The 13,253-nt window shown below is 49.4% G+C and overlaps 1 protein-coding gene across 2 annotated transcripts in view; it reads right to left on the reverse strand.

Annotated features, from left to right (window-relative positions):
* ABL1 (ABL proto-oncogene 1, non-receptor tyrosine kinase) overlaps window positions 1–12,635 on the reverse strand; it is a 100,268-nt gene extending 87,633 nt beyond the window's left edge. For both annotated transcript variants that reach the window (XM_061571590.1, XM_061571589.1), the window contains exons 1-2: window positions 12,308–12,635; window positions 9,695–9,862 (exon numbers count right to left, since the gene is read on the reverse strand). In XM_061571590.1, coding sequence (XP_061427574.1) covers window positions 9,695–9,815 — 121 coding nt within the window. In that variant the 5' untranslated portion in view covers window positions 9,816–9,862; window positions 12,308–12,635. The remainder of the gene's footprint in view (window positions 1–9,694; window positions 9,863–12,307) is intronic.
* Between the last annotated feature and the right edge of the window lie 618 nt (window positions 12,636–13,253).

A 13,253-nucleotide genomic window follows, 5' to 3' on the forward strand; every position in this document is an offset into this window, starting at 1 on the left:
GTACATAATAGGTGGCGTTTCATTCAATGGCCCTACTTTGTCGTTCTAGGAAGAGGGACCATCACCTATTTTTTACCCCCCCCCCCCCCCCCCCCCACTTGTAAGGGCCACACACGGTGTCACTGATGAACATGTTGAGTTTTATACAACTATATTATATTTGCTTTTACCCGTTACTGCATGCATGGGGTCGGCTGCTCAACATTTCTTTCCCCAAGGCACTCGCCTATACATTTTAGAAAATTCTATAGCAGCTGAGTAAAAAAATAAAAAAATAAAAATGTTGGGTACAAATTTGAGTCCGACTAAGCGATGGGTTAAGCGACGGTCTTCGCAGGGCCCGCTTTACTCGTGGACACGGAGAGCCGGCGTATTACGCACAACGGACTGGACTGCGTATTACGCACAACGGACTGGACTGTTACTCAGGCTGCTGGGTCATTGCTCATTCCTAAATGCGGAGGGGAATAAGTATAACCCGTAAAAACAAAGTTTTTCACTATAAATCCTTTATATGCGTGGCGGCTAGAGTCCTCTCGTCCTCTGGCTTGGGATGGTTGCCACCTATGGGTCAGATGATTGTCTGCCAGTATTAAGCAATTGGTAATTAAATATTTAATTTGTTTTCCCTAAACAGTGTAACATTTTGGAAAAAATTTTTCACGAAGATTAATTGTCACGCACAACGAGTCTGTGTGCAAAATGTCAGCTCGATTGGATCACGGGAAGTGGGTTAAAAAACGACCGAAAGATTTGCACGGTCGTAAGCACGCAAGCAAGCAAGCACGCAAGCACGCAAGCAAGCAAGCAAGCGAACTTAATATAAAGGATTTAAAAAAACGGAGGACCCGGAGAAAAAATCCACGCGACCACGGGGAGAACGTGCAAACTCCAGAAATACAGGCGTCAGGGTCGGGATCGAACCCGCGACCTCTTGCCGAAGGCTTTGCACCCACCCCTCGAAATTCTCACTTTTTCTGCCAAGCCAGAAGTCTCATTACATTCCGTCCCACGATTCACATTTGTTTAAAGCCTGTTCAACAGCGCCCGACTGTGTTGTGCACCCCCCCACCACCACCCACCACCGCCTCTCTTAAGTTTTCGTACAAACACCTCCTCGCCCCCCCCATCCGCCCCCTAACCTCCCACCATTAAAAGAAGGTCACGCGACGGCGACATGGGCCAAACGCCAATCGTTTTGGGTAAGGCGCTACTCTCGGAGGAATCCCAACCAAAGATCTCCCTCCGGTGAGATTCTCGGATTCAGTTTTCCTCTGCCGCGTTACTGATCACCTTTACGACGGCCGCTGTGCATCGCTGCCTCACGGGGGGGGGGGGGGGGCGAGGGGGGTAATTGAGACCTGACCACAGGAAGCTTCGCGCGCATTACTCCTTGCTGCCTGTTTAACGACGCGCGACGTCTAAGCATCTGTCGCGACTCTCCCGATTCCGGGAAACACGGAAAATATTTCACGCATTTTACCCGCAGAATGTTTCCAGTTGGAACGGCGTGGTCGTACACAGATCGATAGATCTGTGAATAAATACCTGAAACGGCTACTCTGAGCATCTCATAACGGAGGGACCTCTATGTGCTACCCATGGATGTGGACAAAGGAAATGTGGTAGGAGCCGTGCGGTGAGACTCCGACGCTCCGATATTGGGGACATTGCAGAAGACGTTCTGCGCAAGTTTCATCCGCGATTGTTATGTGCAGCCGCCCGATGCGTTTTCAGGATTGCACCGGCGTGCTCGGTTCAGCACGACGATGCCCGACGATTCGATCAATGTGCTCGGAGCTTCCTCTGCGACTACAATTTGTGGGAAACGAAACTTTGGACAATCGTGCCAAACGGCAAGCGGGGGGGGGGGGGGGCTGCAAAACCCCAGAGTCACCGTCGGAGAGAGATGCACGGCACGAGCGTGGGGGGTTGGAGTCTGGGAGCCATCGCACTGGAGGCTTGACTCGGGGTTCTCTGTCTCTCTCTCGCAAAAGACATTGTGCGTGCGAAATGTTTTGTCTTGGCAAGAAAAAAAATGTCGCAACTTTCTTTTAAGCACATACTACACCCCAGTCCCGAAAATTGTCCTGGGGGCTTTAAAAGCAAAATGGGACTCAGGCCAATTTGTATCTCAACCGCTGTTTATCGGTGTGTGCGTGTGTTTTTTAATGAAGCCATTCAATCACAACAGCCCATTCACTGGTTCATTAGACGATATTGAATAAAAGACAACGAACTGAATGGGAAAATTGTTAACATCCTTCGGGCGGCTGAAACACATTTGCAGAATTTTTGCATTTGATCACTGCCAGCGTTTCTGCTCTCGACCCTGAGCCTGATTAAAAGCATACTTTGTTCCGCAACGCTTTGCTGATACGCCGAAGAATAATACGCTTCCATCAGCTGTGGGAAAACACCTCCACAACAGACGCTACATGTACGGGGGCATACATAGATTATAATCTCGCGGCAAACCTTCAACAAGTAATCACTTCGGCTTTTATCGGCGCTGGATGCGATTTGCCTCTTAGCTATTGTCAAAGGCAACGTATTTTGGCTTCCGCCAAACAGTTTCACTCAACTGCAGCGTGCGTTTCATCTGGAGTCTAGACCATGTGGATGTTTCCAGTGGGCCCGCTCTCCCACACCCCCCTTCACCATCCCTGCCAACGATCCGGGGGCATTAAAAGCCGACCTCTTCCTCCGACGCAATGCCGCACAAGCGTCGGTAGCTCTAGCGAGCACGACCAGCTCGAAAAAGATTTAGGGGGGAAAAAAAAATACGTAGAAAAAAATTCCCGCTCTCACCGCATTCGAGGTTATAAACGCCGCCTTCGTCGATTAGTGAGTTCAGTATTTTCATCTCCCCCCCCCCCCCCTTTCTCAATTAATTCCCTGCTGTGTGGAGGCCTTGCTGGAAAGAACGCATCACGGATGTATTCATTTCCCTCCCGCTGCTATTCCCTAGTTGGTCTCGGCCACCAGACATCATCCCCCTCAAGCGACATGCCCCCCCCCCCTTCTCTCCCCCCACTTACTTTTCATCACATTCAATGCGATGAGTCTAACTTGGGTATGTTCTCGCATCCAGGCGCTGCTCTTCCTGCCTCTGCATGTTAAACTCATTTCTTTAGAACTGTTTGTTGTGTTTAGTTTGCTGTCCTTCCCATCGCCCCTCTGATTAGCACGGTTGGCTACGTACGGCGCGAAAGAAGTTCGACATAACTTGCATAACTACGAGCATGCCAACACTGCACGCTTATTCGCACACCTTTCAAGTTGAATCTTCTCGATCGATGTCGACGTTTCTAAGTCCGAGCAGGGGAATATTAACACCGATTGAAGCTCCCTCCATCGGCACACTGGAACGTTGCGTTTCATTGTTAATTTAAATAAAATAAAAAAACATTTACAATCCAGCTCTTGGCCACCTCTTCACGTCATCGCTTTGATTCCGGTTCACCGTCAGGCGGAGTAACCGTCGGGTACACGGCGAATTGGGGCGACCGCCCTGGGCCCCGCGTTTTGATATCACGATGTCAGATGTCACGCTTCTGGTTTAGTCTGAAGGCATGGTGAGGTGGGGGGCACACTATGGGATTTGGCCCAGACCCCACACCCCCCCTATGGACGGCCCTGATCTCACAATTTTTGTCGTTGTACAACGCAGCATGTGGAGATTCAGGGGGAAGACAAGTCTGCACCATAGCACCTTCATACCACCAACTGCGCATGCCTACGGTGTCATCAACCTACCTACAACTGCTGTGATATAAGTACATAATATTTATTTAAATAACGAACGATACTTTTCAACAGGCACCCCATATTTTCAAACTCGTCGTTAATCACGTGCCACGCCACCAAACCCCGTCACAGCCCAGGCCATCGCGGACCACGAAGACCAACTACGCTGGCCACGCGATAAGCAACAGATGTAATACGTCTTGCCGAAAGCACACATCTTTGTCTCGGGCAGCGGCGTTTTTGTGTTTTTTTTTTTTAACGGGCAGCTGCACACACTGTCGACGGCCCCAGCGGACAATGATGTAGACAGGAACACCTGCCCCGAACCCTCTTGCCCAGCTACGGCATGGCATTGCATATTGCCGGGTCAGTCCGTCCCTCCGTGTGCGTGCCGTGCCAGGCGAGCGGAGGGGTTCAACTGGATGGTGTATGGCGACTACTGTATGCCGTGATGAAACCATCACGAAGCCCTCTCCTCCTCTTGACGCGCAGACGCGCGCCGGACTGACGACGTCCATGGAACGTGAGGTTACCGCGCCTGGCCACCGTGAAAATGACAAACTAACCGCTCCGAGTCAACGTTGCCACCGGTCGGGCGGGCGGAATTCAGAAACTCTCCACTCTCTCTTTCTGCCGATCCACACTCAAGATATAGCTTAGCCTACGCGCCTGGCCACCGTGGAAATGACAAACGGACCGCTCCGAGTGAACATTGCCACCCAATTGACTGAGGGCTGTCGGGCGGGTGGAATTCAGAAACTCTCCACTCTCTCTCTCTCTGCCGATCCACACTCAAAATATAGCTTAGCCTACGCGCCTGGCCACCGTGGAAATGACAAACGGACCGCTCCGAGTGAATGTTGCCACCCAATTGACTGCGGGCTGTCGGGCGGGCGGAATTCAGAAACTCTCCACTCTCTCTCTCTCTGCCGATCCACACTCAAAATATAGCTTAGCCTACGCGCCTGGCCACCGTGGAAATGACGACGAGCGTTGCCACCCAATTGGCTGAGGGCATGCGGGTGGGCATGCGGGTGGGCAGAATTTAGAGACACTTCCTTCAACTGTCTCTCTCTGCCGATCCACACTCGAGATATAGTGAAGCCTTGGTGCTGGGCGCACGGCTTGAGCAGTCCATCAGTTACGCAACCTGGCATCTGGGAATTCCAAACGAGACGTAGTCACACGTGCAAACCTCCGGCCGGTTTCTCAGCTCCACTGATGGGGACATTGCCCCAGGCCCACCCGCATTATTTTTCTGTTGCAATTTAGTGTGTTATATATTTTCTTCGAGTAAGGCAATGCATAGATATGCCTAGTGTTTCCGAATTGCATTTCGAGATGCAGTCACATTTAGAAGGTATGTGAATTCAAACTGTTTTGTAAAAGCGATTGAAATAATGACAACGTGGTCGGGTCATTGCCCTAGATGTCAACATAATATGTAACACATTGTCCTGCGGAGGGATCTGGTAGGAACGTTGGGTTGCTCGGTCAATGGCCAGGGTCAACGGCGGCGTGGTGTATTCCGCAAATATGCCCGACTGTGAGGGCAGGCACAAGCCGCTGTGAGTAGGTTAAACGTTGAGTTTTATAAGGGCACCACGGGGTGACTAGCCCCTCCCCACCCAGCCCCACCCCTCCCACCTCCCACCCAGCCCCACCTTCCCCACCCAACCCCTCCCCACCCGCCCCACCCAGCGTCTCCTCACCCTCCCCACCCATGCCCCTCCCCACCCTCCCCACCCAGACCCTCCCCACCCTCCCCACCCAGCCCCTCTCCACCCTCCCCACCCTCCCCTCTCCACCCAGCCCCACCCCTCCCATTTTTGGATGCACGACGGACGGACGGACACAATAATCCCCTGTGGGCTGGTAGAACCAGGAGGTTCCTACCAGTATTATTTTGTTATGAAGACAGTGCGAATGATGATGGTGGTGGTGGTAGCTCAGGTCTTTAGCTTCGGTGAGCTCTTAATTCTTAATTGCTATGAAATTTCACTAATTATTAATATACGAGAGATATCCATGGTTAAATCATCTGGAATGCCCCCCCCCCCCGCTCTCGTCAGACATAACAGGCTAAGCATGTTTGAGCCTGGATAGTGCTTGGATGGGTGACCACCACCCTGCATAAAACAGGTTGTAATAGGCTGCGGGGATGCACGGCTGATGTACAGTATTTCTAGGCTGCCACGAACTAATACATTTATTAATCAAGGCTGGAATTTAATTAAGTTAAGTGCAAAACCGAATTCATTATGATGGGTTTTTTTTTTCTGTGCAACCCAATGTCAGCTCACCACTGCGCTTGAGAACTAGGTTCATCGCAGGTGGTTTAAACCTGGATTCAAACTCAAACCCCAAGAGCTCAGTGGTGCTGGCTCATCAATATTAAATAGTGGGGGGAGTGGGAGGGGGATGTGGAGGGGGGTTGGAGTGAGGGAGTGTGGGTTAATCATTACGTGCTACTGGACATATTATAACAACATTTGATGAAGCAGTGCGCATAAAAACAAGCGGCACGCAGAGATGTATGCGAGCATGAAATTTAATTACCGACAATTCAATTAAGACGGTGGGAAAGGCCTCCTATTTTTTACACTGAGCTCGGCAAGCCAGACAGATTAAAGAGGAGTGATTTTAAATACATGGAAATTTTCCCGGCACCGCGAATTACAAATTGACGCCCAACAACGCAACTCGATTTAATTAAGGCAAGTAGCAAATGAGCTGTAAAATCAGCTGATGTGGTCAGAGAACGCAAGAGCACGACTCACAGCGCTGGCCAGCCTTGTCAACAGCGCAACTCATATTTTACGACTGAAATTTATGACTGAGAGCCGGTGTAACGCAGTTAAAACGAACATGCGTTTCGTATCACTCCGCCGTATCGCTGCACGCAAACGCAGTAAATTGTATCTTACTCTCTTGTGATCTTTGCTTTGCCACGAGTCTCAAAATAGACAGCCTAAAGTTGTTTTCGCGAAATCCATTGTGTACATTCGACGCAGCCTCTGGCTTGCGTTTCTAATTATGGCCTATTTATTCGCTCTTCCTATTAACCGCATTTCAAATTATCCGCTACCCTGCCACAATACGACCTGCCTATAATACGCACAAATGTTAGCGCCTATTTGCGGATAAGAAAAGTGATGGAAAATTCTTCCTAAAATCCGTGATTTGCAACACTTATGCGGATATGAGGAACAAAATGGGCAGGTTGGTGATTATAATGATAGCATGGGTCGACAGTGCCACCATATCAGGCCATTCAAACAGTCTCTCTGTGTATATACTTTACTTCATGGAGAATAAGAGCCTCTTGAATGGACTTTTATTTTATTTAAAAGGGCTAACTTCATCAGCAGCCATGATATATCTACTACCAGATGAAGAACTTACCCACCGAGACTGTATTAAAAATAAAGTTTCAAAATACTTCGTAGAATGGAAGTCAGACAATGGAGACACCGCGACCGCCAACCTTATTCGAAACAACAAACTTGTCGCGGAAAAAGAAAAAAAAGTCGAAAGTCTCTGTCAATCCACTATTGAATGAAGGCATGGCCACGTTGGTCGTGTGGGCGGTGGGGGGGTGGTCGTTTGATCATACTTCACCATGGCTGGCTCGCGGCGCATTTGCGAAGGCGGTCACTGGGGTTTCAAAACGCGGCGAGCTAACCGCTGTCCCACCGCTCCGCTCAGAACTCATTTCTGCCGAGTTATAAAAAATAAATAAACATTAGTCGAACAATAATTTTCCAGTAGCCCCCACCCCCCCCCAGGCCCAGTTCAGCAGCTCAATTGTACGCTGCAGCCCAAGGACTGAATACGTGCTCATCTCTGTAACCCTGGATACGAGCCCATCTGCACATGTTAAATGTTTGCACATTGCGAGGCTAAACATCCCCCCCATCTCCTCCACCCTCCCCTATTATTACAACAAAGAAGCCCAAGAATCAGTCGCCTATTCTTGTGAACAATGAAAAAAGGAGCCTTTCTTAGAAGGGGTTTCCGCTTTACCCACTACTCAAATGCTTACACAAAAAAAATCACTCACCAGCGAATGCCGTTTTTGTTATAAATACATCCGACAAACGCACCACATAAAATTTTTAAACCTAACCAAATATTTGTTTCTCAGCTTCACTTCGGATGCCACCTTGAAAAAACAAATATATATTCTGGGATGTGTACTTATGAAATGTTATGTGACCGGAGTTGAAATACATCGGGTCGACGTTATCCACTCCCCGAGTGCCATCGATTGATCGACACTCTGCAAATTCACGGAGGCACTCAGTTGGTTTCCTGGGAGATAGAAAAAAAGAGTCCTTACGTCCAAATTGTAAAGCACATTAAAGTGATTGCCAGAAGGTGGTTGAGCAAATATGGACCCCCCCCCCCCCACCTGTTCTCCGTGTGTATTGGAATAGAGTGTTTCCCCCTCGCACGTGTGGGTTTTCTCTCCGCTGCTCCGGTTTACTCCCATATGGAAACACCCATTCATTGGCCTAAAACACCTTCATACATAAAGGACCACAGAGCTTGGGGGAGGGGGCGGGGGGGAGTTGGCACCGGTTCACCGCCTGACTGCTGCCTCTCCTCACGGCCTCTCTCTCCGCGAGCCAGAAAATAGCGGGCACGTTACACAAGCTGAAGTTGTTGTTAGAATCGCATGGGACTCATCTGACCAGAGAGTAAACCCAAAGCGTCCCTCACCGTCCACTGCTCGCCATTAACGGAGTGAGCTGTAGGTCAGAGTGTAACTTGTGTTGACAGTAAGATACATTAGGATTGCCTTTAGAGTTAGGGGGAGTCTTTGTGGTGCAGTGGGGAGCAAATTACACGGGTCATCTAAATGCCACCAAAACCTTATGGTGATATTTACCTTTGAGGAATGATCAACTATTTCCTCTGCTTCTTTCAACAAAAGGTTATGTTTAATTGCTTTGATCCGGCAATCACCTTTTAGTAACTCCTAAATATAAATAGAGTATGAATATTTTACCCAGGTGGTTATATGGCACAGGCATCATCATATGGCAGAGTGCAGCACGGACAAGACATCGTTTTTCACCCCTTTTCCACCAGCACATCCATGCCACGCCAGCTCAGGGCTGGCGTGGCTCGGATGTGCCGAGCCAGACCCAAACCGTGCTACACTGGTCTCAAAGGATGTCTCAATCTTAATTAAATCTCGAAACTATTTTTTTTTATTTCAGCACTGAGCTATTTAGCTCTTTTTGAAGCGACCTGGCCACAAATGATAGCTCAACGAAGTGGCTTATCACGTGGAAATTCATTGCAGCCAAATACCCCAAACGCATGTTTCTAAATGCGAAGGGAAAAGCCACAGAATTCGGAGAAAAATCTAGTGTGACCACGTGGAGAACGTGCAAACTCCAAATATACAGCAGGCGTCAGAGTTGGGATCGAACCCCACGACTTCCTGCACACAAGGCGAGGTAGTTAACATTTCGCAGCCGCGGCACCCGAATCTGGTACTGGACGAACCAGGGTCAGCAGCGGACGGTTCTTACGACCAGTCCGTTGCGTGCAGCATCCCGCGTCACCTAACCACGTGCGCATCGACTTGTTCATTATCCGCGCGCAACGTCAGCGGCACGGCTCAGCTCCTGCAGTGGAAAAGCAACCAGAGCCGCACTGGCCTGGTTTGACGCGGGCCCCCGAACTAACCGCACCTCCGATTAGCACGGTTGGCTACGTACGGTGCGAAAGAAGTTCAACGTACATACACACAAATAAAACCACACGTACAGTGGTGGGCTGGTGGTGGTACGACAGGTATGAATACAGCACTGGTGCAGTATGAGGAGAGAGGGAGGCATCATAATCCCTACGATGGCACGAGTTGCCCACACTGGGTGGCACGTGTGGGGGTGCAGTTGGTAGTGCGGCATGGGCAGGGCAGAGGTACCGTGCTCGGTGAAGACATTGCAGTGCAGCCCGTGTCGAGAGAGCTCCCTCTTGACGCCGCCTTTGCTCTCGGGGAGGATGGACCACCTGTGCTCCCCGAATTTCGTTTGCTGTTGCCCCATAAAATCGCTCCACCCGGACCACCACCCACCCCCCTCCACCTGCAGGCCTGTTGCGTTTTCCACACGTGTGTTTGTGTGGTGTGTGTGTGTGGTGTGTGTGTGGTGTGTGTGTGGGGTGTAGTGTGTGGTGTGTGTGTGTGGTGTGTGTGTGGTGTGTGGGTGGTGTGTGTGTGTGTGGTGTGTGTGTGTGGTGTGTGTGTGTGGTGTGTGTGTGTGGTGTGTGTGGTGTGTGTGTGTGGTGTGTGTGTGGTGTGTGTGTGGTGTTTGTGTGTGGGTGGTGTGTGTGTTGTGTGGTGTGTGTAGTGTGTGTGGTGTGTGTGGTGAGTGTGTGGTGTGGGTGGTGTGTGTGTGGTGTGTGTGTGGCGTGTGTGTGTGTGTGTGGGTGGTGCGTGTGTGGTGGGTGTGTGTGGTGTGTGTGTGTGGTGTGTGTGGTGTGTGTGTGGTGTGTGTGTGGTGTGTGTGTGGGTGGTGTGTGTGTGGTGTGTGTGTGGTGTGGGTGGTGTGTGTGTGGTGTGTGTGGTGTGTGTGTGGTGTGTGTGTGTGGTGTGTGTGTGGTGTGTGTGTGTGTGGAGTGTGTGTGTGTGGAGTGTGTGTGTGGTGTGTGTGTGTGGTGTGTGTGGTGTGTGTGTGTGTGGTGTGTGGTGTGTGTGTGTGGAGTGTGTGTGTGTGTGGTGTGTGTGTGTGGTGTGTGTGTGGTGTGTGGTGTGTGTGGTGTGTGTGTGGGGGGGGGGGCGGTTAGTGGAGTTGTTGGCACGCAGCGCCACGAACCTGGCGACCCGGGTTCGATTCCCGCTCACGGCCAACACCGGTGAAGATTATCTGAACCGGTCCCGGGCCTCCCCTAGGGCGACTCAGCCTCAAATGAGTACCTGCTGCGGTGTGTAATCATCCCCCGTGTAGCCTTCACAGACGTTTTGGGATGTCTGTACATCACAGCACGTGATAATTTTAGGCTGAGTCGACCTATGGGAGGCCCAGGACCGGTTCAGTTACTTGTCATTGGCGTTAGCCGTGAGTGGCAATCGATCTCGTGTCGCCGAGTTCGTAGACTCTACACACAAAGACAAAGATCCCCCGTATAGCCTTAACAGACTGTCGGGGCAAGTGCTGTGAGTCAGTGGCACCTATGAAAGCCGGCACGGTGCATGCCACTCACATTCAGATGTTCACACAGAGGCTGCATTGAACATTAAACACACGCTACAACATACACACAAGATACAGGTCAAACACACACACGCAATGCATTCCAACACACATGACCACGTGCATTCTCACACGTTACAGAATGCGGTGGCTACACACGCGTGCATTCACAGTAATGTGTCCACGTGTGTGAACATGCGTTGTATGTGTATGGCTGTATGTGTTAGACCGTGGATACGTTATCAGCACACGACATTTATGTAATAATAATGAATCTACATGAGTGTTATACTTCCCAGGAATGTATGTATGTTAAACGTGTGTGCAATAGTAAATACAGTGGTTTAACGCGTGTGAATGTAGCCTTACGTGCTTAAACTTCATGTCAGACGAACGTACGTGTGTTAACATGTGTGTCTTGCATGTGCTGCATGTAAAGTGTTGAACTCAGTTGCGTGCGTGTAACATATGAATGCGTGTAACGGCGTGTTTTAATGTAGTGTGTTAAAATGTAGTGACGTGTGATTTAAGTATGTGTAACAGTTTACATGTGTCAGTGTTTATGTAGTGTGTCATATGTATGAAGTGTGTCACATGTATGAAGTGTGTAATGTGTAAACAGTTTAGATGTGTCAACGTGTGTGAATGTAGTGATTTACATGTATGAGTGAAGTGTGTGTAACGTGTAAACATAAGATTATCATGTCTTGAAACAGTTACATACATTCACACAATATTCACACACACACTAAATGAAGGCATGTTACACAAGCTACATTTAAACACATTTCACACGCATTCATATACAATAAACACGCACTACACACACAGCACACACTACGCTACGTATGTTCAAATACACGGGGCATACTTCTGTCATGTTAAACGTATGTTACACACACATTGACATGTTACACCACAATGAAACACATTGACACGCGTATACCGTTCACGCATTACACGCGCTAGATTCATACATGTGTCATACGTGTCGTAGCGCTTGAATGTAGTATGCTACATGTAATGTACATAGCGTATATATGTATGTGAACATAGCGTGTATATGTACATAGCACATGCCCATGCGGTATGTCAATGTCGCGTGTGTTACATGAATGTAGTGCATGTGCACACAGCACATGTACAAGTAGTATATGAATGTCATGTAGGTGTATGTACTGCACATGTGCGTACATAGCGCATGTGTAGTGTGTGTGTTTGTTTCACGTATGAATGCAGTGCACACGTGTGTACACAGCGCGTGTACAAGTCGTGTGTGTTACGTAGCATGTAAAGTGGATGTGATTGAGAGACCACCACGTGTGTCTGGATAAGCGAATGCGTACGTGCCAGTCAGCGTGCCCAGGTCGCTTGCGAATCCAACAGCGATTCCGTCTCCCCACAGCCACTGGCGACCCCCTTCAATCTCGAACCCACACCACCGCCTCCGCCAGCCAGCCAGCCAACCTCTCACTTCCCTTCGCTATCCTTCGTCGCCTTATTCCTCTTGAATCAAACGCAGCCCGGACGCTTAGCCCGGCTCCTGGTCGCTGCTACATCATCCCATGAGCGGGTGCGGAGGCACATCTCCCCGAACGAGAAGTGTGATGATGATGATGGTGATGATGATGATGGTAGTCGGAGCGGTAAAGCTACCATCGTTCCACTCGTCTCTTGAACTCGGAGCAGCGCTAATCTCTTCTCTCTCTCTCTCCTCCCCTCCCCTCCCCTCCCTCGCCCTCTCGCCTCCCAGAGTCCATCCTCCAACCCTCCCCTAGAGAGAAAAAAAACCTCGCCAGAGCTTACAAACTCCCCCCCCGCCCTCTCACCCCAAACGCAAAGCTCTGGCCACAACACAAATGTGAATGCGCGCCTTAGATGTGTTTTTTTTGTGTTTTCTCTTGGTTCAAAATGAGACAACAACACCAGCAAGAGTGGGCCAAAGCCATTCAGGCCGGCGACGTGTGTTTACTTCATTTAGATTCTGTTCTTGTTGTTGCTGCTGCTGCTATATTTCAATAGCACTCGATTTAGCGCGTGCATCATGACTGTCTTGATCTAAGTTAGACTGATGTTCAAAGAGGGATAGCAAGCTGAAAATATTTACGTAACTATACAGTTGATTCTTGTGGTTATAAATAGAAACATATGGTTGGTTTTATTTTTACGCATTTGACCTTCCCGAATAGTTTAGGACCAACAACAAAATAACCAACTTTTTTATGGATAGTTTAATTAAAAAGAAAATCTGGAGGTTTTCAACGTTGCAAAATTCACGTGCAGTACGCAATA

Source organism: Lethenteron reissneri, chromosome 48 (genome assembly GCF_015708825.2).
Source record: "Lethenteron reissneri isolate LAM-NWPU_2019-01 chromosome 48, ASM1570882v1, whole genome shotgun sequence".
Lineage (NCBI taxonomy): Eukaryota > Metazoa > Chordata > Hyperoartia > Petromyzontiformes > Petromyzontidae > Lethenteron > Lethenteron reissneri.